Source organism: Sciurus vulgaris (genome assembly GCF_902686455.1).
Source record: "Sciurus vulgaris genome assembly, chromosome: 16".
NCBI lineage: Eukaryota > Metazoa > Chordata > Mammalia > Rodentia > Sciuridae > Sciurus > Sciurus vulgaris.
In genome coordinates, this window is record NC_136477.1 from 17,656,435 (window position 1) to 17,679,653 (window position 23,219).

A 23,219-nucleotide genomic window follows, 5' to 3' on the forward strand; every position below is an offset into this window, starting at 1 on the left:
AGGCCACCAAATGGGATCCTGGGCTGCTCGGTGGACCCAGGCGGGGCTCTGCTTCCAGGTTGCCTCCCCGCCCTCCCGGCTGCCAGGGCGCTCTCCACATAAAGTCTCATCTCCTTTTGCCACAAAATGCAGTGCCTCTGGGTTGTGACTCCTCCCCAGTCTAAAACCGGAAAAGTCTGTTTTGCAAACGCCCCGGCAGCGGGAGGGGGCAGGGCGGGCTGGGCCCGGGAGGCGTGCGCCGCTGCTGCCCCCTGGTGGCCACGGCGGACTTGACGGAGCTGGGGGTGAATGTGGGGGACCCGCCCGGCCGCGGTGGCGAGCAGCGGTGGCGGCCCCTGCAGACTGGGCCGCGGGGCCGCGTGGGCAGAAGCGGGCGGGATTAGGGTGGACACCAGGGTCGAGGGTTTTGCTGCGGGCGCTGGACCCGCAGGCCAACCGGGCCACTGTTACGGGGACCGGCCAGCTCCCTCTCCACGGTCCCTTTCTCTGCCCAGTCCTGACTTGGCAGGTTCCCAACGCACATCCGGCCAGGTCTCTCCACACGGGTGATCCTGGGCCCCCAAAGGAGAAAGGCTTCCACGTGGTGGAGTGAAGGGCGAACCTTCAGCTTCCTTTTGGAGGTTGCGAGCGGGACAGTGGAACTTCCATCCGGGAGTCACCGGATGGCTCGTTTATTAAGCCTCTGCCCCTCCAAAACCTTCGTGAGGTCGGCCTGTGTTAGCCCATTTTACAGGCGAAGACTGAGGCCGGGAGCAGCCGGCGGTTTCCCCGGAACGCTTACAACCTCCCTCATCCCGTTCTTGGGCTTCGCCAAGCTCCAGACCCCACAATACCCTGGGGAGTCCGCCACGGAGTCCCCGTCCAGTGCTCTTGGAAGAGGACCCTCTGGGATCAACCTCCGCAGCCCCACCCGCCAGACTTTCCCCCGCATAACAGGCCAATGACAGGGCCTGTCCCTGCCCGCGGGGGTCAGGCCTGGCGGGGCCCAGCGGCTGGCTTCCTGGTGGTTTCTAGGGTTCGTCACAGGATGTGTGGCAATCAGTTTGGGACCGCGAGGTTAGGGTGGAAGGCGGGGCGCCAGAGGCTGGGTGGTGGGGGCAGTTTCTGGGAAACCCGGGCTGAGTTTGAGTGTCGTCCATGCTGTGTGGCATCAGGCAAGGCATCGCCCGCTCTGAGCCTCGGTGGTCACATCCCTGACCTGCCATGGCACCTCGAGGTCAGGCGGGGAATTCAAGGGCTCAGTCAGCATGGGGAGGGAGGCCCTGGATGCCGGGCCTCAGTCACTGCCATCAGTCCTCCTGTCTGGAGCACGAGCTGGGTGTCCCCATTTCTTCCTCAGGCCTCCACCTCCACCAAGAGTCACCGAACTCCGGGGGTCTCTGCCTCACGTCCTCCAGGAGCAAGGGGAGCCTAGACGCCCGGGCGGGGCTGCTACCCGGGCCATCCTGCCTGCCCGGCCCCAGGACCTTGGTCTCCGAGGACAGCGCCGTGTCCCGGGCTGGCTTTGGGACCCCCCAGGGCAGCTCCGTCTTCGTCTTCGCCTCCAGAGGCTCAGTCCCCTCGCCTGTGTTCCAGGACACCTCCACCACCAAGGTCTCTCGACGGGACACCTCTTCAGGGACATCCACTGGGATGGGCCACTGCCAGGGCTGGGCGGGAGGGCGGGGCCGGCTGTGGGTGGAGCCATTTCCAGGGCAGAGGCCGGCAGCCCTCCAGAGCGCATGCTCCCATTTCTTGCTGGGCAATGGCCCCCTCCACTTCTCAACGCAGGAGGCCCCGCCCTGTTCTAGCGAGGAGCATGTGACCCTGGCTCAGCCAATCATAGCATTCTAGTCCCTGGTTTCAGTCACAGGCTGAGGGATCAGCATGTGACCCAAGCTGGACCAATCAGGGATGACCCTGAGATCTTGGCTGCAGCTAATGGGGACAACAGTGCTTGGTCTCCACTTCTCCACTTGGGGAAGACCCAGCCTGCCTAGGAGAGGAGCCCCCATAGGGCCTGGATCCAGCTGTTTCTGAAGCCCATCACCTTGGGATTTTTTCCCCCCACCAGTTCTGTGACCTCTCTGGGCTATTACTTGCCCTTATGTAGCCAAGAGGGTTTGGGGCAGGGATTTTGGCGTCTCTACCTCAAAAGGTTGGGGAAGAACAAAATGAGCCAATGCATGGCCGTCGCTCAGCAGAGCTGTGCCCAGAGTGTGACCAAGGACCAAGAGCTGGAATGTGAAATGGAACATTTACCTGCTTCCCTTGGCTGCCAGGGAACTCCACAGCAGTGCTGACACCAGGTGTGGGCAGGGGTGGGCACAGGTACCGCGTGGCCCTGGGTGAGGGGGACGTGTCAGAGGAGCAACACCTCCTGCTCTACTTTTTCATATCTGACTCAATTTTTTCATCAACATGAGGTCATAAAAGGCGTGAGGCTGTGGATGTGGGGTCCTGGAGGTTCAGGCCCCGCCTCTACCCCTGCTGGGCCAATCCCTGACCCTCTGGACCTCGGTGTCCTCATCTGTAAAATGGGCACCAACACCTCCTGTCCTCGAGCTGGAAGGTTTTGCTTATAACTGCCGCTCACGCGGATCGTCCCCAGGGAGAAGGTGCAAGTTACCTGTTCAGGCCGAGGTACCCAAGGACGCCCAGGAGGAGGATGCTCACGAAGCTCCCCAGAGACACGAGTGGGATGGACACGGTGGAAATCTGGACTTCTGGGGCGGGAGAGCTCGGGTTGGCGGGGGATGAGGGAGGGCCCCTCCGGGCTTCCGTTTCCTTAGATGTGAAGGGAGGGACCATGGGACCCACCTGCCCAGAAGTAGGGAATAAACACCTGACGCCAAATAAATGCACAGGGCGCCGTAATTCTGTTAACCCCAGACCGAGGTGTCAACCCAGGACAGAGGGGCAGCTGCTCAGTGGTTGTGGGGACGCTTCCTGGACGAGGAAGGTTTGGGGCTGGGCTCTGAGGGGTGGGTAGGAGTTTGGTGGAGGCAGCGGGCTGGGCGCCTCACTCACCGATGCGGAAGCGCTGGGGCTGGCTCCAGGCGCCCCGCAGCCACGCCGTGTCCGCCCGCACCTGCACCGTGTAGGCGGCGCCGGCGCGCAGGCCCCGCAGGGTGACCTGGGTCTGCGGGGGCTTCACACGATGCTCTGCAGGGGGGAGGCAGCCGTGGGTCCCCGAAGCCCCTTGCTCCCCGGAGGCTCGGGCCGGGCCGGGTCCTGGCTGGGCGCGGCAGGGGCTGCTGGCCCTCTCGCTGCCATCGCTCCCTCACTCAGCGCCCCGTGCATCCCGCTTACTGGCGTCAATATTCCCACCACATGCGCAGCGAGTGGTGTGCTTTCTACTGCCACCTCCTCTCCTCCTCCTTTGATCGCTCTGCTCCCCAATGTGCCAGGCCCCTTCCACCTCAGGGCCTTGGCACTGCTGGTTCCCGGCGGCCTGACCTTTCCCCAGGTTCCTGCATGGCTCCTCCCCCACTCCTTCGGGCCTTCAGGGTTAGGGTTAGGGTTAGGGTTAGGGTTAGGGTTAGGGTTAGGGTTAGGGTTAGGGTTAGCTTCGTCTACTTTGCCCCCACCCAGCACCCACAGCACAATGAATAAATGTGTGTGGAATTGAATGAATCAAATAAAACACTTAATACAACTCAAAATGAGCCAGGTGTGGTGGCGCATGCCTGTAATCCCAGTGGCTCTGGAGGCTGAGGTAGGAGGACCTCGAGGTCAAAGCCAGACTCAGCAAAAGCAAGGCCCTAAGCAACTCAGTGAGACCCTGTCTCTAAATAAGATACAGAATAGGGCTGGGGAGGTGGCTCAGTGGTCGAGTGCCCCTGACTTCAATTCCTGATACCCAACTCCCCAAAACGGAAAAACTCAAAATGAGAATGCAGTCACTGCACGTCACTAAGAAGGAAATCTAAATCCTGAGCAGTAGTGCACGCCTGTCATCCCAAGAACGCAGGAGGCTGAGGCACGAGGATGACAAGTTTAAGGCCAGTCTCAGCAATTTAGCAAGACTCTGTCTCATAAATAAAATAAGAAGGGCTGGGGGCTAGCTCAGTGGCAGAACATCCCAGCTCAATCCCCAGTCCAGCAAAAACCCAAAACCAACCATTGAGACCAATCCTCTTGTCTTAAAAGTGTGAAAATTGAGACCCAGAGAGGCAGCACTGTTCCAAGGGTCACACAGCAAGACGGAACCCACGCCAGGGCTGTGTGGCCGTCACGTACCTGACACCTGGTGACTGTCTTCATCTTGGCAGTGCACAACATACTCCTTCAGGACACCGGGGCAGGTGCTCAGCGGCGACGGTGACCAGTCCACGGACACCGAGTCCCGGCTGTGATTCCTCACGGAGACGTGGCGCGGGATCCCGGCCATGGAGGCTGCAACCGCACCACTGTCACGGGCTAGGGCGACACTGGCCGCGGGGCCCGGGTCACGCCCCCTCCCTGCGCCACACTCTGGCCGCCGAGTGGGACGGAGCTCCCGCCGACTTGGCCACCTTTCCGTCTGCTCCCGACACCCAGAGGCCTCTGGGGAGAAGGCCACTCACCGTTGCCCCTGAAGTAGTGGGTGGACAGGACCGTCGACCACGAGGTGGGCTTCTCGGGGCGCGTGGAGGCCAAGATGGCGATGTGGTGACACCCGCCCCGCCGCATGGCCCCGGCTGCTTGGCTCCAGGTGTGGGCGGCTGGAAGGACCGCAGCGCCGGCCACTGGGTGCGCTGCGTCGCCACCTCTGCCCCCGAGCAGCTCCTACCCAGCTTCAGAGCCCTGCGCCCCCGTCCCTCCTCCAGATCCCGACTCTGCGCCTGCTCGGGCTCCCCGGCCGCTCCAACCCAGCCGGTCCCCCAGGAGGGACATTCTCATCCGCCCTCAGGCCACCACCGCCTCAAGAACCAGGTGGCCACGCCCGTCATCCGCGCTACTGGGAGGCTGAGGCAGGAGGATGATGTGAGGCCAGCCTCAGCGACTTAGCAAGGCCCTGTCTCCAAAAGTAAAAAGGACTGGGATGTGGCCCAGTGTGAAGCGTCCTGGGTTCAGTCCCCGTACCAAATAATAATGATAAGAATAAGGGCTGGCGCGGGGCCAGCGGCGGAGCGCTTGCCTGGCAGGCCCGAGGCTCTGGCTTCCATCCCACGCCTCAAAAAGAAGGGCAAGGAGAGCAAGAAGCAGGCGGAGTGTGGCTTCCGGGGCTCCAGCAAGAGGCGCGCGCCCCGCGGCCCCCTCTCCCCCGAGACCTCATTAGTCCGCCACCAGCATCTTGCTAAGCGCCACCTTCCCTGGTGCAGACAAATATTGACCGACACCCTGCAGGTGAGAGTCGCTCCCTGCCGGGCGCCGCCCCCGGCTGAGCCCAGGATGGCGAGGCTCCAGCCTGCCTGGGGAGGAGGCCGAGCCTCGCCCCGCTCGCGCTGTGACCTGGAGTGGGTGGTGCCCCTTTCTGGGCCGACACTGCTCCGCCCGCACCTGCTCCAGCGGGGGCCTGGTCCTGGGCGGCACTCAGGGTGCAGTGGGCAGGGCTGCCCTCCGGGTCCTGCGACTGCCACTCGATGCAGTAGGTGGTGCCCGGGGCCCGGGCTGGCCAGCGCAGGGTGGTCCCCTCAGCCCCGACGCTGACATTCAGGGGCCCTAGGTCTGAGGGAGATGGCAGAGTCACGCCAGGGCACCTGCCGGGTCCCCAACCCACCTCCGTGCCTGGGGACGTCTGTGCAGCTCTGTCCCCTCACGGGGCTCCTCGGGGTGGCCGAGGGCAGTGGAGCCCTGACCTGGGCTCCCTCTGCTGCCGTCTCTGCCTCTCAGCCTCGGGGGTGGCCCCTGCAGCAGAGGCCCAGCCCCTGGCCTGCCTTGGCCAGCAGAGGGCAAGGGATGAGGCCACCGCTTCCAGTTTGGGGGACAACACTTGCCAGGTACTGAGCACCAACTGCATGCAGCAGGATGGTGCCAAGCACCTTAGGGGTACCGCCTCCCTGTGAAGCAGGCCCTGTTTTACAGAGGCCATCAGCAAAAGTCCACCCGGTGAGGCTGGGACCCAAATCCAGTCAGAGCCGACAACTCAGTGCTGTGCCACCCTAGTAAGTGCCTGTGCCTCTCTGAGCCTCGGCTGCTGTATCTCTGAAACGGCCTCATGGGCTCATCTGCACCCGCATGGGGTGCGCATGCTCGGCAGGAGACTTAAGGGAGCACGAAAGCCCAGGTGTCCGGGCCGTGGCTGCGGGACGTCGCTGTTTCTCGGTGCTGGGGTGGAACCCAGGGCCTGGCAGCGCAGGGCAAGGGCTCAGCCCTGAGCCGCGGCCCTTTCATGCTTTGAAACAGGGTCTCGCTAAGGTGCCGAGGCTGGCCTCAAACTTGAGATGCTCCTGCCTCAGCCTCCTGACTAGCTTAGTGTAATATATATTTTTTAAAAATCAAAACGAAATGCAAAAATCTGTGCTGAGATATTACGAGGGCCACGACGCGGAGGCCGCGTGGAGGTCCACCCGCAGATGAAGACGCCTCACCACGGGGTCCCTGCGCTCGGAACGGCACCAGCCACAGACAGGGACAAAGCCCTGACATAGGCTGCAGCGTGGCGGGGCCACCAAACACCACACCGAGGGACAGAGCCAGAGACAAAGCCACCCAGCGTGTGACCATTAATGGGAACCGTCCAGAACACACAGATCCAGAGAATCCAGGGCTGGAAGCGGATCCGTGCTGCCGGGGCCGTGGGCGGGGAGCATGGCTGCTGATGGGGACAGGTCCCCGCCCGGGAGTTGGGAATGTTCTGGAACTGGACAGAGGTGACCTTGCACACGTGAGTGCTGAGTGCCACCAAACTGTACCCGCTCGAGCGGCGAGTTCTGTTGTGTGACTCTGAGCTCAGCAAAATGCAGCCATATAAAACAAAATCTCAAGGTTTTAAAGACAGGATCGACCCTACCCTGTACCGTGCACCCGATCTCGGTCTCAGTCTCAGTAAAACATTTTAGAAACAGGTGGCTGACCTGGTCACCGGCCAGCTAGGAATTTTTTAACTATTGCATGTAACGTTTTGTATCCTGAGCACTGGATTGTTTTTTGGTGGGGGGCTGGTACCGGGGATTGAACCCCAGGGCGCTTCACCACTGAGCCACATCTCCAGCCCTCCTTGCATTTCATGTAAAGACCGGGTCTCGCTGAGTTGCTGAGGCTGGCCTCAAACTCAAGATCCTCCTGCCTCGGCCTCCCCAGCCGTTGGGATTACAGGTGTGTGCCACCGCACCTGGCTCGATCCCTGGATTTTGACCCCCTTTATATTCTCCGCCTCCCTGGCCTCCCGCTGACTGAGTGAGGCTCAGAACAGCCGCTCAGCTCTGAGGACCCTCGGGCAGGCGCCCCACCCAGGAGGTACCTGGGCTGGTGTAGGCAGGGATATGCCAGGTCTTGTTGGGACCCCGGCCGAAGCGACTCCGGGCGAAGATGGCCACATCGTAGGCGGCACTGGAGAGGGAGAGCTCCTTCCCCAGGCGCAGGGTCCTCAGGGCCTTGGCCTTACAGGAGCAGGACAGCATGTGCAGCTGGACGAAGTAGTTCACCTGGGCGCCAGGGGCGGCTTCGAGGCAGCCTTCTGGAAGCGCGACCTGAGGTGGCTGTGTGGGCATGAGAGATGGCTTGTGGGCCCTGAGCACTGGCCCTCGGGTGGACAACAGGACACAACCCGGGAGGGCAGACTTATCTGAGTGCCAAGGTCAATTACATGCACCAAAATTAAAAAAATAATAATAATAATAATAAAACACAGTGCTGGCGGGTTGTGGGAAGGCCAGGGTCGCCAGTGCAGATGGGCTCGAGGGAGGGCGGAAGCGACAGGTCGGCTGTGATCGCAGAGAAAGGGTCCTCAGCTCCGGGGTCACTTGGCTCAGGCCCCGACAGTCGGGAGAGGCCATTTGAATTGCAAAAAGCAGAGGAAGTAAAGGAGCGGTGCCGCCTTACCGGGACGGCCGCTAGAGACCTGGCGAAATCACCCCTGGTGACGGCAGCGGGTGGCAGGCCAGGGACCTTCCCCAGCCTCAGTTCCCTTCACTCTAACAAGGGACTCAAGGGACCACGTGGTCAACACGCCACCTGGGCGAGGCAGCTACCATCCGGCCTCTGGCTGCGCGATTCCCACGGTCTGCTGGGCCCACAGACCCGAGGGGACCCGGTGATGGCCTGGGTCCCACAGCCTCGCTCCCCGCCAGCGAGGCTCGGTGGCTCCAGAACTGAACCCACGGTTTGGCCTCTGCTGCCGCCCAGGCCACCCGCAGCCCCTCGAAGGCCCCTTACCTGCCCACACACGTCCAGCTGCCTCCTCCCGTCGTGGCCCAGTTGTTGCACCGAGAGACTCACTTCAGGCCGCGGGAGCGTCGCTGCAGAGAGGGGCGCGCGGATCGGAGCAGTGGAAGCCACGCGTCCTCCGCCACGCGTCTCAAGGGAGGCCGGAAGGCAGAGCGGCCCCCACAGCCCCTCCCAGGGTCTTGCACATGCTAAGCATACACTCTACCACTGACCCCAGCCCTCACTGCCTCATTTCTAACACCCACTGCCTCATGTCTAATACCCGCTGCCTTATTTCTTTTTTTTTTTTTTTTATCCTTCTTTTTTCTTTCTCTTTTCAGCACTAGAGATTGAACTCAGGGCCTTGCACATGCTAAGCAAGTGCTCCATCCTGAGTGACACCCCTTGGTACTTTATTTCAAGACAGGATCTCGTGAAGTTGTTGAGGCCAGCCTCAAATTTGCAATCCTCCTGCCTCAGCCTCCCAAGCCCCTGGGATTACAGGTGTTCACCACCATGCCTGGTCCTGCGAACTGATTTCTAATGCCCCTACACCCGTGGCCCTGGATGTCCTCACCAGGAGGGATGCACACAGAGCTGCTCCAGCTACTCCAAGGACCTCCTGGGGCACCTGACCCCAGCAGCCGCCGTCGCCGTAACTGGAATTCCTGGGCCATGTCCACCTCCAGAGGACACAGGCAGGACTCTGGGAAGAGGGGTGTCACATGGGCCAAACGTCAGTCTTCTGGAGTTACCCAGGCTTGGCACTATTTGCTTGGCCATCATGCACTTACTGAGCTCCAGCTGTGTACAGAGCCAGGCACTGGACCCTGGGGACACAGCAGGAGCGAGCCAGGCCCTGTCCACGTGGTTTCTCGGAATCGTCCACCTCTGTGTCTGCCCTGGGTTGCAGCCCAGCCACGCCTGCCCTTGGGACGTGACCGTGGCCGAGGTCTGCTGCCCCCCTCCCCCGTCCTTGCTCTGTTTTCTCACTTGTGGGATGGAAACGACCCAACGTGAAATTACGGGACCGGGCAACAGGCAAGAAAACTCAACAAGAACTCTGCGCGGGGCTGGGCCTACAGGAGCTGCTCGATCAGTGTCCGCCGGCAGCCGCTGCATGGTGGCTGCTGTTACTGCTATTATTCTTCTCACCTAGGCCAGAAGCATCCTGAGGTCCACAGTCACCCTAGAAAGAGGCCATATTTATATGTTGTTTTTATATTTTGATGCTGAAAAAGATAGCTATTTAAAAATCCCTGGGGTACCAGTGATTGAACCCAGGGACGCTTGATCATGGAGCCAGGTCCCCAGCCTTTTTTGTGTTTTATGTAGAGACAGGGTCTCGCTGAGTTGCTTAGCACCTCCCATTGCCGAAGCTAGCTTTGAACTCAGGATCCTCCTGCCTCAGCCTCCTGAGCCACTGGGATTATAGGCGTGCGCCGGGGCTCCCGGCCCTGGCTGAGGTTTCTTGCAGCTCAGTTCTACCCTGCCTGGGAAACAGCTGAAGAGTGACTGCACATGAGCAGAAGCACGGGGCTTCCTGGCAGATGGACATGGTGGCCTGTGAGCAGAAATCTGAAGGCTTAGCAGGATTGCCTGGGCTCAGGTGGAAAGAGAAGGTGCAGGGACAGCAGGGGCAAGAGCCTGGGTCCTGGGCAGTCATTCGGGAGCGCAGAGGCATCGTGAGCCTGGCCAGGGGCCCGAGAACAAGGGAACATTCCTGAGGGTAATGGGGAGCCATGGCGGGTGTGTGAGCAAGGGAGGTCACAACCAAAGGCAAGTGTTGGAAAGACCTCAGTGGTGGGGCAAGGGTGGAGGCAGTGGGAGGGGTGACACTGTAGAGATGGGGAGACTGCTGGGGGGACCTGAGGGTCCCTGAGAGAGGCCTATGTCCATCCTCGACCTGTGGAGAAAACTCACCAATTTCCAGGAGCTGCTGGGTGTCCGGTGCTGGAACTGCACCTGGGCTCTGTCCCCAGGGCTCTCCCACTCCATCCTCAGTTGCTCTGCTGCCCTGGACACCCTGATGTCTCCCAGAGGAGGGTCATATCTGACTGGAAGCAGAAGTGGAGGTTGAGGACGGTGGAGGGTGGGGAGGGGTGGAGGTTGGGGAGAGGTGGAGGCTGGGGAGGGATGGAGGTTGGAGAGGGGTGGAGGCTGGGGACGGTGGAGGGTGGGGAGGGGTAGAGGTTGAGGAGAGGTGGAGGGGTGGAGGCTGGGGAGGGATGGAGGTTGGAGAGGGGTGGAGGTTGGGGACGGTGGAGGGTGGGGAGGGGTGGAGGTTGGGGAGAGGTGGAGGGGTGGAGGCTGGGGAGGGATGGAGGTTGGAGAGGGGTGGAGGCTGGGGACGGTGGAGGGTGGGAAGGGGTGGAGGTTGGGGAGGGGTGGAGGCTGGGGAGGGGTGGAGGCTGGGCGGAGGGGCCCTGCATGTACATGACTTGGTGAGCTCCCAAATTTTCAAAAAATCTGCCTCAGGCTGACCTGACCCTGGGTAATCAACTGAGTACCCCAAATGAGAATCAGGGACACCCACGTCCCCTGACCTCTGGGCACATAACCCCTGACCAGGAGACTTGCCACCGAGTCGTGAGGCAGACATGGGGCACCCAGCAGGGTCGGGCAGCGTTGTGGAGACGGGGGGACTGGAGAAGCAACCGAGTGCCCAGCAAGAGGGGACGTCCAGAGGGCACCTGAAGACAGCGGCGTCCCGCACCATTTTGATGAGAGGACAGGGGCGGCCTGAGGCCCCTCCCAGGCCTGGGCTTGGGGCGGGGCTTCCGAGGGCGGAGAGGGCCAGGGACCCGCAGAGAGCTGACCCCAGTTGTACAGCTTCAGGGAGACGCTGGGCGACTTCTCTGTGCGGTTCCCCGCCCGGGACTCCACCCAGAGCGTGACGTTGTGGAGCACGGGCACGTCGTCCTGGTCGGAGAACTGCAGCTCGGTCTCCGCGCCCGCCTCGAAGTAGCAGCAGCGGCCCGTGTGCAGGCTGCGGGGAGAGAGGGCTGATGCAGAGTCTGGGGTCCTAGTGGACCTGCGAATCGCAGCGCCCACAGTAGGCGCTGTGCACACACCTAGCATCCCTTTCCGTCCCCGGTAAATTCCACTTCCCGCAGCCTCGGGTTCTCTGGGGATTGACCTAGGACTGAGGGCGTAAAGGGACCCCCAAACCTCCCAGCGTCTCATGTCTGCAAGCACAAACACAGGGGCAGGACACTGGTGGACAAGAGCAAGGGCTGGACATGGCCAGGGACCCAGCAGAGTCCTCACCAGCACCGCAGGAAGTGGCTGACCCCGGCCATGGGACCCTCATACCGCCAGGAGCATTCGTAGTGACGGGCGCTGGCTACGCGATAGCAGGCCAGGTCCGTGGGGCCCGAGGTGGAGCCTGGAAGAGACCCCAGAGGTCTGGGAAGAAGCAGGGAGGGCGGCAGGGGGCGGGGCCTCTCCACACTGACACACCCCCAGCAAGGAGACTGTCAGTTACTTAAGGAGCAGACACTCCTGCCTAAACCTGCTGTGGCTCCTGATACTCTCCCTCACCCCTTCTCCCCTCCCATCTTCCCATCCCAACCAGCCCCACCCCTCCAGCCTCCTTTCTGGGCCTCCAACATGCTAAGTTTGCTCCCACCTCAGGACCTTTGCACATGCTATGCCCTCTCCCTACTAAGCCCCTCCCCCAGATTTTATTATCTGTTGGTGGGGATGGGTGGAACTCGGTGACTTGCACATGCCAGGCAAGTGCTCTACCAATGAGCCACGCCCGCTCCTTCCCCAGACCTGACCAGTTTCTCATTCATGTCCCTCCTGGACCACCAGCTGACCCCCAGCAGCCTCCACCCCCTCTCTGCCTCCGCTGTTTTCCCATAACATGTCATCCTGTGCAGTAGGTGTGTTTGTCCACCTGGGTTCTGTCCTCCAAGAGGCTGTCCTGAAAGGACCGTTGGGCTCACAACTCATTCCCTACATCTGGAATTGTGTCCGCACATAGTAGATGCTCAGTTAAAAAAAATTTTTGAGATGGGGTCTTGCTATGTTCCCCAGGCTGGCCTCAAACTCCTGGGCTCAACGATCCTCCTGCCTCAGCCTCTTGAGGAGCAGGGCCGCCAGGAGTGAGTCACCACAACCAGATTAGCAAATAATCTCCAACGAAGGAATGGAGAGCTGGGCCAGCGCAGGCCTTCGTGGGCTCCAGCCACGCCCACTCTGAGGAGACCTGCGGCCTGCCTAACCTGGATTTGTCCCACACAGGGGGACACACAGTGACCAGCCTGATGGCACAGACACCAGTGCTGTCACCCTGCCAGGGAGCGGGAAGAGATAGGCAGAGAGGGCGAGGATGGCGCGTGGTGGTCAGGGTCCCCGAGACCTCAGGAGGGGCTGCTGGGGCCGGGCCAGGCTGAGCCCAGTGCCACTGAGGCCACAGGGACCATCTGCCTCGAACCTGAGTCCACATCTGGATACGGCAGGTCCTCAAAGCAGCACCTGCCAGTTCCGCAGGCAGCTGGGAAGGCAAAAAAGAGACCATGACAGCCGGCCTTGCACTGTGTGGGGACAGGGGCTCAGCCTGGGGTCTGCATGCAGGTGACCACCGCCTGTCCCTCCACTTTCCTACCCACGCACCACCCACCACCCGCCACCCACCTGCGTCCGTCCCCCCACCCCCACTCTATCCACCATCATCTACCATCCATCCGTTGACGCTGAGTCTGGGGTCCCAGAGGACCCCCTTTGTCCACCAGTGCACCCCATTCCAGCCAGCCGGCCAGCGGCGGCACCATCCACTCGCCTCTCCTCGCCCCTCCTCTCTGCATCCGCCCCCCTGAGCTCTTGGAGGCTGGGCGGAAATTCCACTGTGGATACCAAGATACATAGCGGGGGTCCCCAGCGTCCCCCCAGCAGGGAAGAGCAGTGAGACCTACACCTGGAGACAGGTGGAGCCAGGCAGGGCTGTCCCGCCAGCAGGCAGGGCTGTCCCGCCAGCAGGCAGGGCTGTGGAGTGTCCCTGGAAGTGGCCACCCCTCCAGCCCCACGCCACCCCCAGGCTGCCGGGCGTGGAACTGACAGGTGTGGGCACTGCTGTGGATGGAGTCGGGAGCCAGGCACCCCCACCCTGCGGGCCAGCCAGGGTCCTGGGGGAGAGGTGGCACCTTAGGACACTTCCCCAGGGACCCCGCCTCAAGGGGAGAAGGGTGCGGGCCTCCCGGGCTCCCCGGCCCTCCACTTCCTCTGTGATGTCCCAGACCTCCACCCCAGGAATCCCCGCCCCGCGCCCACCCGCCTTGCTCTCTACCCGAGAACCAGGACTGGTTCGTGAGGTCCCTGAGGCCTCGAGGTGCATAGTCAGCACCTCAAACCTGAACAGTGAGTCAGCTCCCTGCCGATCCCCAGTTTACAGAGGAGGAAATGAAAGCACAGAGAGGCAAAGAACCTGCCCAAAGTCACACAGCAGCAGGAGCAGAGCTGGTTTAGAGTCCAAACCCAGTCATCCCGGGGGGCCCCTCCTCAGCTGAGGCGTGTGACCGTATGCCCGTGGGCCTGGGCACACCTGTGCACTCCTGCGCTCTATCCTCTCCCTGGGTGTTCCCTCCCTGAGCTCTGAGAGGGGGAGAGAGTCCATCCATTCCACAGAAGAGAAGAGCAAGACAGAGAGGAAGCGCCCAAGTCTGAGCCCAGAGACCAGGACCACCGGGGTCCCTCCCATTTCAGAGAGGGAAAGACTGAGGCACAGAGAGAGGGAGCCGACCTCGAACCCCGGTCCACAGCCCACCACACACGGCTCCCAGCCCAGAGGCTCCCTGGCGACGGGTGGGGGCGTGACTCACCGCCCTGCCCGCCTGGCAAGAGGAGGAGGAGGCCCAGCACCGCCACCAGCCGCTGCATGGTCCTCGCGGGCCTCGCAGCCCGGAGCACCTCGCCAGGGCCCCTCGCCGAAGCAGAGCAAGAAAAAAGAAAAGGAAAGAAAAAAAAAAAAGGCGTCACATCCGCTCCAGGGCGGGACAGTCATGCTGAAGGAGAAACCCAGGAAGTCAGGCTGGCGGTGGTGACCCAGCTCGGCACAAGCCCACAAGTCGGGCCCTGCCCCGCTGGCCCTGGACCCTGGCTGGACGCCCAGGTGGCAGCCCTGCAGGCCGCCTGCAGCTCTGAGCCCTGAGCCCAGCCTCCAGAGTGCTTGCAGCCCAGCTCCGGAGCTGACTGGGGGCAGCGCCAGGAACTCGGGTCCTGGCTCAGTGTGGGGGAGTTTTTTTTGCAGTGCTGGGGTTCGAACCCAGGAGCACTTTACCAGGAAGCCACATCCTCAGTCCTTTTATTTTTTATTTTTATTTGGAGACAGCGTCTTGTTAAGTGGCCCAGGCTGGCCTCCAACTTGCGATCCTCCTGCCTCAGCCTCCTGAGGCTTTGGACCTCTTGAATTCTTTCTTCCAACAAGTTGTTATGAAGTGCTTGTGCCGTGCCACATCCTCCCGAGCACCCACTCCCTGTTCCCAGCTGGGTACCCTGGGCCCAGGCTCCTGAAAGATCACCTATGTCCTTAATCCTTGGCCAGGAATGGAGGTGCACACCTGTAATCCCAGCAGCTCAGGAGGCAGAGGCAGGAGGATTGCAAGTGGGAGGCCAGTCTCAGCAATTTAGGGAGACCCTGTCTCAAACTGAAAAATAAAAAGGGCTGGGGATGTGGCTCCCCTGATGTGAAGTGTCCCCCACAGGCAGGTCCACGGAGCCGGGAGGCAGGTTGGTGGCTGGAGGCTGGTAGGGCAGAGAGTGAGGCTGATGCATGCAGTTTCCTTTGGGGCATGGGAATGTTCTAGAACCAGGTGGAGCGGTGTTTGCACGACCCTGCGAATCAGCTGGACACCACTGACTCGTTCTCTTTGAAATAGTGGATGTCAGGCTGTGTGACCCCCTGAAGGAAGCGCGTCCTCGGGTCGGGCGGAGGAGCGCGAGAGGCCCTTCCTGGGTGGGGCACTGGGGAAACCGAGGCCCAGGCGAGGGGGCGCGGCCTGGGCAGGCGGCTCCTCCTGAGAGCCCGTCGCGGGGCAGCTGGGCCTGCTGGGGTCAGGCGTCCCAAAGGCGGTGAGGTCAGCATCTCCGGGACAAAGAAGCAGTGTCCTGGACCTGGCACAGCGGGGACGGCGACCCCGTGACCCCGCGCGGAACAGCCTTCACTGGCCACGGGCTAAGGGGGGAGGGGCGGGGAGGGACAGAGACAGAGACCCAGAGACACAGGGGCGACGAGCCCGGGAAGCACAAGGATGGAGCGAATGGCGGCCTGGCTGGTGCCCAGACCTGTGGCCTGCCCGGGTCACAGAGCGGAAAGCGAGTCCAGGGGCGCTGGGTGCACCAGGCTCTGGCCGCAGGTGACGAGAGAGGTCCCGGCAGCTCCCGGGCCGCCCCTCTCGGCCGCGTCCCCCACCCTGCGGAATGGGCCAGGAGAAGGCGGGTCGCTCCTGGGGACAGGCGCCCACCGGCCAGCCAGGGACACTAGCCGTTGTCGTTGGTGCCCCCCAGTGGCCTCTGTCCTGCTAGCACCTTTTCTCACCCCAAAGTCAGAGCAGCCGGCCGCTGGATAGGCGGGGAGGGAGAGAGCTGGACACAGGGGACACGGATGTCCCAGCCCGGTCGCGGGTGCGGAGGGGGCGGGGCGCCCGGAGGCGGGGCCTCGCCTGGGCGCAGAGGCAGGTGGCCTCCCCTGGAGCAGACGCTTTTCGGAGCAGCAGGGTCACCATCGCGGGTCTGGGGCTCCGTGCGGGCAGGTGACGCTGGAGGCGGGCAGGGGGCTGTGAGCAGGGCGACCCCGGCCACGTGTGAAGAGGCATTTCCACCCTCGTCGAGGCCACACGGAGCCACTCGGGCCTCCCCTCTGCCCCTGCCCCTGCCCCTGCCCACCCGGCGGCCCCTTCCAGCTGCCAGAGAAGCTCATTGGCCATAAGCTCCCAGCGCTGCTCCGCTTTCAGATGCCGGGCAGACTGGAGGGAGGGGAAGCCAGAAAGAAAGGTCACAGGGGCCCAGAAATCATGACAAGAAGAACCACAAAGTGTCTCCACCCCCTCGGCTTCCGCCTTCTTGGGAAAGTGGCCTTAAACCCAAGGAGGGCAGAGTTTCCCTCCCTGTGGCCAAGAGACCCCGAGGTCCCTAAGGGGCAGCTAAAGAGGGTGTTGCAGGCTGTGTAGGAGTTCGCGAGGACACAGTCCGTGCATTCATCAGCAAATGCATCATCGCCGACAAGAACGGCTTCCACTACTCAGGCAGGACCTTCTAATGCTCAGAGGCTCACAGTAGGAGTCTTAAAGAACACACAGGTTACCAGAAAAAAAGTCACTCAACAACCCCCTCCCTGAGGCCCTCTATGAAAATACTTGAGGGGAGTTTTTTTGTTTGTCTGTTTGGTTGGTTGGTTTTAGGTTTTTGTTTGCTGTTTGTTGCCTGGTACCAGGAACTAAGCCCAGGGACACTTAACCACTGAGCCACACCCCAGCCCTTTTTTAGAGACAGGGCCTCTATCCTATTTAGAAACAGGGTCTTGGTACAGTACGTTGCCTAGGGCCTCACTAAGTTGCTGAGGCTGGCTTTGAACGCGTGATCCTCCTGCCTCAGCCTCCTGAGCCACTGGAGGCTCCTGCCTCAGCCTCCTGAGCCATGTTGCGCCACCACACCTGGCTTTGAGGAGAGTTTGATGATGCTCTGGTTTGGATCTGGAGCGTCCCCCAGGAGCCTGTGTGTTAAAGGCTCCGGCAGGTTGGAACCTTTAGGAGGCAGGATGCAGTGGAAAAAAGACCGTTGGGTGCACGCCCTGAAGGGATTATGGGACCCCAGATATTGGCACTCCCTTGCTTCCTGGCCACCATGAGGAGAACAAGCATCCCTGTCCCCTGTTCCCACCATCATGTAATTTGTTGCCACAGGCCCAGAGCAACCACGGACTGAAGCCTCTGAAACGGTGAGTCAAAGTAAACCTTTCCTCATTTTAGGTTGATTATCTCAGGTATTTTGTCACAGTACTGGAATGCTAACAGATGGATATGTAAAACTCACAAGAAAAATGTATTTGTTCATTCAATAAATGCTTGCGGTAAGACAGAGAATTTGAAGAGGATTTTGAAAGACTGGGGTGTTCACCATGGAAAAACTGCATTTGGTCAATCAGTCAATCAATGAACACTCCCTGTTCCCCCTGAGAAGTCATTTGGAAGAGAGTACTGGGTGGGAATTCTCCAGGTAAGGCAGGGGCATTTAGGACCTCTCTAAGGACTCCCTCCAGCAAGTCCCCATTTACTGCCCACCCCAACAACCTCTGGTTCAGTGAACCTCTTTCCCCAGGACTCCAACCAAAGTCCCAAGAAATGCTGTGATTGGCTGAGAGTTTGGGTTACAAGCCCACCTTGAACCGAACCAATCACATGACTGATAAAGGTAAAAGGCTCGGGGTCAGGTGTGCGTCCCAGCCTGGACTAAAGGTGAACTTGGAGACAGAACTTGCCAGAGTCAGAGCAGCTGTCCATTAGAGGACATGAACTTCCCGTCACTTGGGGTAAGCCAGCCACAACCTGAAGTTCACTTGTCCTCCTTTGCTAAATGAAATGGGACAGCCAGTTTAACTAGAATTGCAGCACATCATTTTTTAGCATAACTATGTCCCAGCTATTGAAGGGGACATAGTTATGCTAAAAAATTATTCAGTGTTTGTTGAAATTCAAGTTTAACTGGGTGGCCGCTTTGGAAAACAGTCTGGCCTTTTGTCATAAATTTAAAACATAGATTAACATACGACCCAGAAAGCCCTCTCTGAGGTGTGTGCCCAAGAGGACAGAAGCGTACAGCCACACCAAACCTTACACTCTGCCCTCATAGCAGCTCTGTTCCCAAGAGCCAGAAAATGAAAAAAATTGTTTATGGCATATAAACCAAATGTGCTCCATTCACACCACCAACTATCATTTGATCATAAAAAGGAATGAAGTTCTGATGTTTGCTACAATGTGGATGAATTTTGAAAACATGATTGTGAGTGGGAGAAAACAGACAGAGAAGACCACCAGTGATCTGCGGACTGCGTCGGTATGAAGTGTCCAGGAACCGCCATCTCCAGAACAGAAAGCTGATGGGTGTCCCAACGGTTCGGGAGGCCGAGGCAGGAGGATGGAGAGTTCAAAGTCAGCCTCTGCAACTTAGCGAGGCCCTAAGCAACTCAGCGAGACCGTCTCTAAATAAAATACAAAATAGGGCTGGTGGGGTGACTCAGTGGTTAAGCACCCCTGGGCTCAAGCCTCCATAGAGAGGGGGAGGGAGGGAGAGGGAGAGAAAGCTGATGGGTGGTAGTAGCCAGTGCTGGGGGCGGAGCATGGGGAGTGGCAGCTACTGGGGTTTCTTCTGGGGTTGGGGAAAGCGTCCTGGGATCAGATGGTGGTGTTGTTTGTGCAGCCCTATGAATATGCTAAAAGTCATTGCATTGCCCATTTTCAAAGGGTGTATCACTACCCCTGAGACATACCCCCAGCGCAAGTATGTCAATTTTACAATTGTATGAGAAAACTAAGCGTTCCCCGGGCATCCTGTATTTTTATATGCTCGGTCAGGCCACCATAAGGAGGTGGAATCTTATAGCATTCTTGAGACAAGTGACACTTCCTAGGATCCCCTACCACCTGAAAATACACTCCAATGTCCAGTTTGAATGGGAGACCGGTGTGCCGGGAGCCACAGGTAACGGAGCTGCAGAGACGGTGGGTCCCAGGGAAAGAGAACGCGGGAGTTCTCTACGGACATGGGGTTTCTCCCAGCCTCGGTTTCTCCTTCTGCAAAGTGGGGCTGAACAATTTTCATCAATTGCCTGTGAAAGCTGATGCTCTTGAGGCCAGTAGGCAGGTGCTCGGTCAGCCTTCAGTAAAGGGAGCCGGCCTCAAAAAGAAACCGGCAACTACGTGGCCATCCATCTGTGTAGAGTTTTGTCGGAACCAGGGCTAGGAGTAGGCGAGGTCGGGAGGCAGGGTGGTACAAGAACACCTGTCTTTAAAATGTCAATGTTTGGGGGGCTGGGGTTGTGGCTCAGTGGTAGAGCACTGGCCTAGCATGTGTGAGGCACCGCCTATAAAGAAATAAAAATAAAGGTCCATCAACAACTAAAAAAAATGTTTTTTAAATGTCGATGTTTTGTTCATCACGAACATCTTCATTTCGATTTTTAAAAAATGATTGCAAAATATTATTCCGAATATTATTACTGAGTTTGGGGGAGTGGGGCTTAATTTTTGCGCTTGCCAGTCTTGCTGTGTGCCCTGGGGCCCATTGATTAACCTCTTTGAGCCTCAGTTTCCCATCTGCAAAATGGGAATGAATAACGCTCACTGAGTTCTGGGAGGATTCATTACAAAATACTCACTTTGGTGTTTTGCGACTGAGCTGAGCCTGGAGGGGCGGGGCCCGCTAGCCCAGTGGGGGCGGGGTCCTTCCAGATGGGCTTCCCGGGGAGGGGTGGGATCAGATCGCATCAGCTGACCAACCTGGCCAATAGAGTCCGGGGGCGGGGCCTGGCGGGCCGGGGCGGGGCCGGGGGCGGGCCCGGCGGCTCGGACTCGCTGGCCATGGACGAGTCGAGCCTCCTGCGGCGCCGCGGGCTCCAGGTGAGGCCTTTGCGCGGGCGGGCGGAGGGCGAGGTGGAGCGGACCCGGGTGGGTGCCGGGGGCGGGGCCTCCGCGGACCGCGGGGAAACTGAGGCAGAGGGCGGGGCGCTCTCGGGTCGCGCCCTTTGCCCGGTTGCATCTCCAAGTGCTTTTTTGCCTGATGGGAAGAGACTGCCCCATTTGATAGATGGGGAAACTGAGGGTCCGGGAGATCGCGAGGAAGGAAGGGACGGAGGGACCGCCACTCCCCACCAGATGCTCCAATAATAATATGATCCACAGCAGTCCGACAGCCGAGCGCTCACCATATGTTCATCGTTGTGTAAATCCTGTCACTACTGACATACTTCTGACATTAGTACACGTTAGTGCCTGCCTGGGTCGTGGTTGTGCCACCGTACCCCAGCCTCAGGTCACTTCTAGAGCCTGTCGGGGAGGTTGGGCTGTCCAGGCATCCATTTATCAGATCAGGAAACTGAGATCTAGCCTGGGAAAGTCAATAAGCAGCATTCGCCCAGCCGGGATTCCATCCGGCGCCCTTCAACAGCTCCCTCTGGGCACAGTCCTCTGTGTGCCAAATACTCGTGCGACCTGGAGAGTGGGGGGGGGGCTGTTCTCAGGACTCAGTTTCCCTGTTCCCCATAACATTCCTGCTTTCCAAGCTTCAGGCACCATGTTTATGTTGGGAGGATGCGTCACTGAGAAGTAAAAACAGAGCTGTTGGGACAGCAGATCCCTAAGCTGGAACCTACCCTGGGGGGACATGACCCAAGAAGGCAACTCTTTTGACTTTTCTGAGCCTCAGTTTCCCCCTTTATACCATCTGTAAAATGGGAATTTAGATGTGGCTCTTGCTGTCTGGGCTCAGACCAAACCGTTAAGAAGATACCAGATTTGCAGGTGAGGATCTGGCGGCCATCATCTACCAGACCAACATTTATTGAGCACCTACTGTGTGCCCAGTTCTGGAAAGGCAGCAGGGTATTCCACAACCTCTGGACCACATAAGCTGCAGGGGAGGTAGATGCCTGAGCAGCGCTGACCCCACAGAGTGGTGAGCTCTGATGGGGGACTTCCAGGCACAGGGGATAGAAAGGGTGACCTGGGGCAGCAGAGGCAGCTGCGGGTGGCAGGGTATTTGGGGAAATGAAAAACGCTGAGGAAAGCTGGAACCTAGGGAGGACAGATCAAGTGGTGTGAGGGTGGAGGGCCGAGGCCAGGGTGGGAGAGGGGCAGGCAGGTCCCTGGTCCTCCAGGCTGCAGGCCTGGGAACTTGGCAGAAGGTAAGGAGAAGACACCTGGTGGGTGGGCAAGGAGGGAGGAAGCAGAGCAGGTCAGAAACACTGCCCTCCTGGGGCAGGGAGAGGAGGGGTGCAGGATGGGAGGGGAGAAGGCCAGAGACAGGACTGGGGGACCTGGACAGAAAGGAGGGGGCGGGGTGGGACTGGCCGGCAGTGGGGTGTTGTGGGGGTGGGGCAGGCCCTGCCTGGAGCGCCAGTTAGATGCCAGCCCCGCCCTCGGCCTCTTAAAATAGAGAAACCGCCTCCGGGTAGGAGAATGGGGGCGCTGCTGACGTCAGGCAGTGGGACCTGTTCCATGGGGGGGCAGACGTTCCTGCAGAAGTCCTGCAGTTACCAAAGGAGAAACTGAGGCTCAGAGAAGAGTAACCACGGTCCCATTCTCCCAGGACAGGTGACAGTCAGGATTGGAACCCAGGCAGGTCCTGCTCCCCGTACAGAGGAGCCTGGCCTGCATCCCAGCAAGTGGGGGGATCAGCACGAATTGCCTGGGCACATGTTGAGGGTATTCAGGTAGAGCACAGCATGTGCAAAGGCCCAGAGGTATGAAGCCACACTGCCGTGTGGGGAAGTAAACAAGGAGTCAGTTCTTAGCGCTAGAACCGAACCAGAGGTGGGAGCGGGCAGCACTGATTTTTAAGAGGTTAGACTTTCTCCCTAGGGTAATGGGGAACCATGGGAGGTGCTGGAGCAGGGAAGGACCCAGACATATCTAGGGACTGAAAAGACTCTCTGGAGACAATGGGGAGCAGGGACAAAAGCCAGGAAGGGGACTGAAATAAAGGCCAAAGTGGGAGAAAATTATAATAATTATAAAATGGCAATAACTGTTCATATTAACAGACTAAGCGCTGTTCACGCCTTTAATTCTCTTCCAAGCTAGAGTGGTTCGTGCTATTAGTCGCATTTTTCAAAAGGGGAAACTGAGACTCAAAGAGGGAAAATAACATCTAGGCGGCCAAAGAGACGGGATTCTAACCCACGTGGCCCATGACAGTGCAGGAGCGCAGGTGTCTTGGGTCTTTGATCCCGTCAATCTCCTTCCTTACCTGGAACCCCTGTTCAGGAGGTAACATCCCAGCCAATCAGGTGGCAGGCTGCTGATGCGAGCCAATCAGATTTCTAGGAGGCCCAACATTGCTGAAGGTCAAAGAATCAATTCATAAAAACTCAGAGAAGCCCGGTGGACTCCAGTCGGGCGCTGACTGGCCAATTCAGAGAACAGCGGGCGGCATCCTGTCCACTTAGACGGTGACCCAGTGAGGGCAGCTTCTGACCTGGCTCGGGAGCAGTGGGTCAGGGCAGGAGCGGACCGCTCCTTCCTGGTTTGGGCTAAGCTCAGCTACTGCTCCCATTACTTACGCCGGCTCCTTTGCTTCACACACGACAGAATTTCAAAACTCCAGATCCCCAAATAGAGCATCCCCAGGACAGAAAAGGTGACCAGGACCTGTAACTGGACTTTGTCTCCCTTGCTGCTGGGAGATTCCCTGGAACGTCCCTCCTTCAAGGCGACTCTGATTCTCCTCCTCCAGGAAGCCCTCCGGCTGGAGCCACGAGATCCTTGCTGATTTTCCATTCCTGGCTCCATCCCCACCGCCACCCTTTGCACGCGCTGTTTGCACACCCCGCGCGATCCAAGATCCCCAGCTCCAGCAAGCCCTTGGGTCCCCTCTCTGGATGCCTCCAAACCCTCCTCTCCCTCTGGCCCCTCCTAGTCCCTCCAGTATGGGATGCCCGCGCCCTGCTCCCTCACCTCCAAATTGGGGGATTCTCAGGGTGGGACCGAGGCTGGGGGGCAGCATCACCCAGCCAAGCGGACGCCCTAAATAATACGTTTAAAGGGCAGTTCCAGGGTCGCGGTGGGAACCGCATTTGTCAGGAGCCATTCGGTAGGGGAACAGCCGGCGAGGAGAGGGCTGCGGAGAGCAGACGGTGCGGGAGCGGAGGGTCGGGGGCGGCGCAGCAGAGGCTGCGTGGGTCCGACTCCCTGCGGAGCCCTGGGGGGCTGGCGCCTTTCCCTCCGTTCTCT

General features: G+C 59.8%; 3 protein-coding genes across 13 annotated transcripts in view; 1 reads left to right on the top strand and 2 right to left on the bottom strand.

Moving 5' to 3' along the window:
* The window catches only part of PDE4C (phosphodiesterase 4C), a 187,969-nt gene that overhangs the window by 76,492 nt on the left and 88,258 nt on the right, over positions 1-23,219 (bottom strand). The window lies entirely within an intron of this gene.
* IL12RB1 (interleukin 12 receptor subunit beta 1) lies at positions 275-14,479 on the bottom strand. 2 transcript variants are annotated; one of them, XM_079115854.1, is made up of 16 exons: positions 14,097-14,472; positions 12,716-12,775; positions 11,542-11,659; positions 11,091-11,260; positions 10,195-10,328; positions 9,427-9,460; positions 8,849-8,977; positions 8,281-8,363; positions 7,367-7,604; positions 5,464-5,631; positions 4,548-4,685; positions 4,222-4,377; positions 3,010-3,144; positions 2,609-2,705; positions 2,242-2,323; positions 276-1,649 (listed from the first exon to the last, which is right to left on the bottom strand). In XM_079115854.1, the coding sequence occupies exons 1-16, from the start codon at positions 14,152-14,154 to the stop codon at positions 1,290-1,292; spliced, it is 2,160 nt and encodes a 719-aa protein (XP_078971980.1). In that variant the 5' UTR covers positions 14,155-14,472; the 3' UTR covers positions 276-1,289. The 2 variants fall into 2 exon arrangements, with proteins under 2 accessions (XP_078971981.1, XP_078971980.1); XM_079115855.1 differs by lacking the exon at positions 2,242-2,323 and having other exon boundaries at positions 275-1,649; positions 14,097-14,479.
* Positions 19,820-23,219, top strand: part of MAST3 (microtubule associated serine/threonine kinase 3) — a 34,404-nt gene continuing 31,004 nt past the window's right edge. For all 4 annotated transcript variants that reach the window (XM_079114954.1, XM_079114948.1, XM_079114949.1 and 1 more), the window contains exon 1: positions 19,820-19,889. In XM_079114954.1, the coding sequence (XP_078971080.1) occupies positions 19,851-19,889 (39 nt within the window). In that variant the 5' untranslated portion in view covers positions 19,820-19,850. The remainder of the gene's footprint in view (positions 19,890-23,219) is intronic.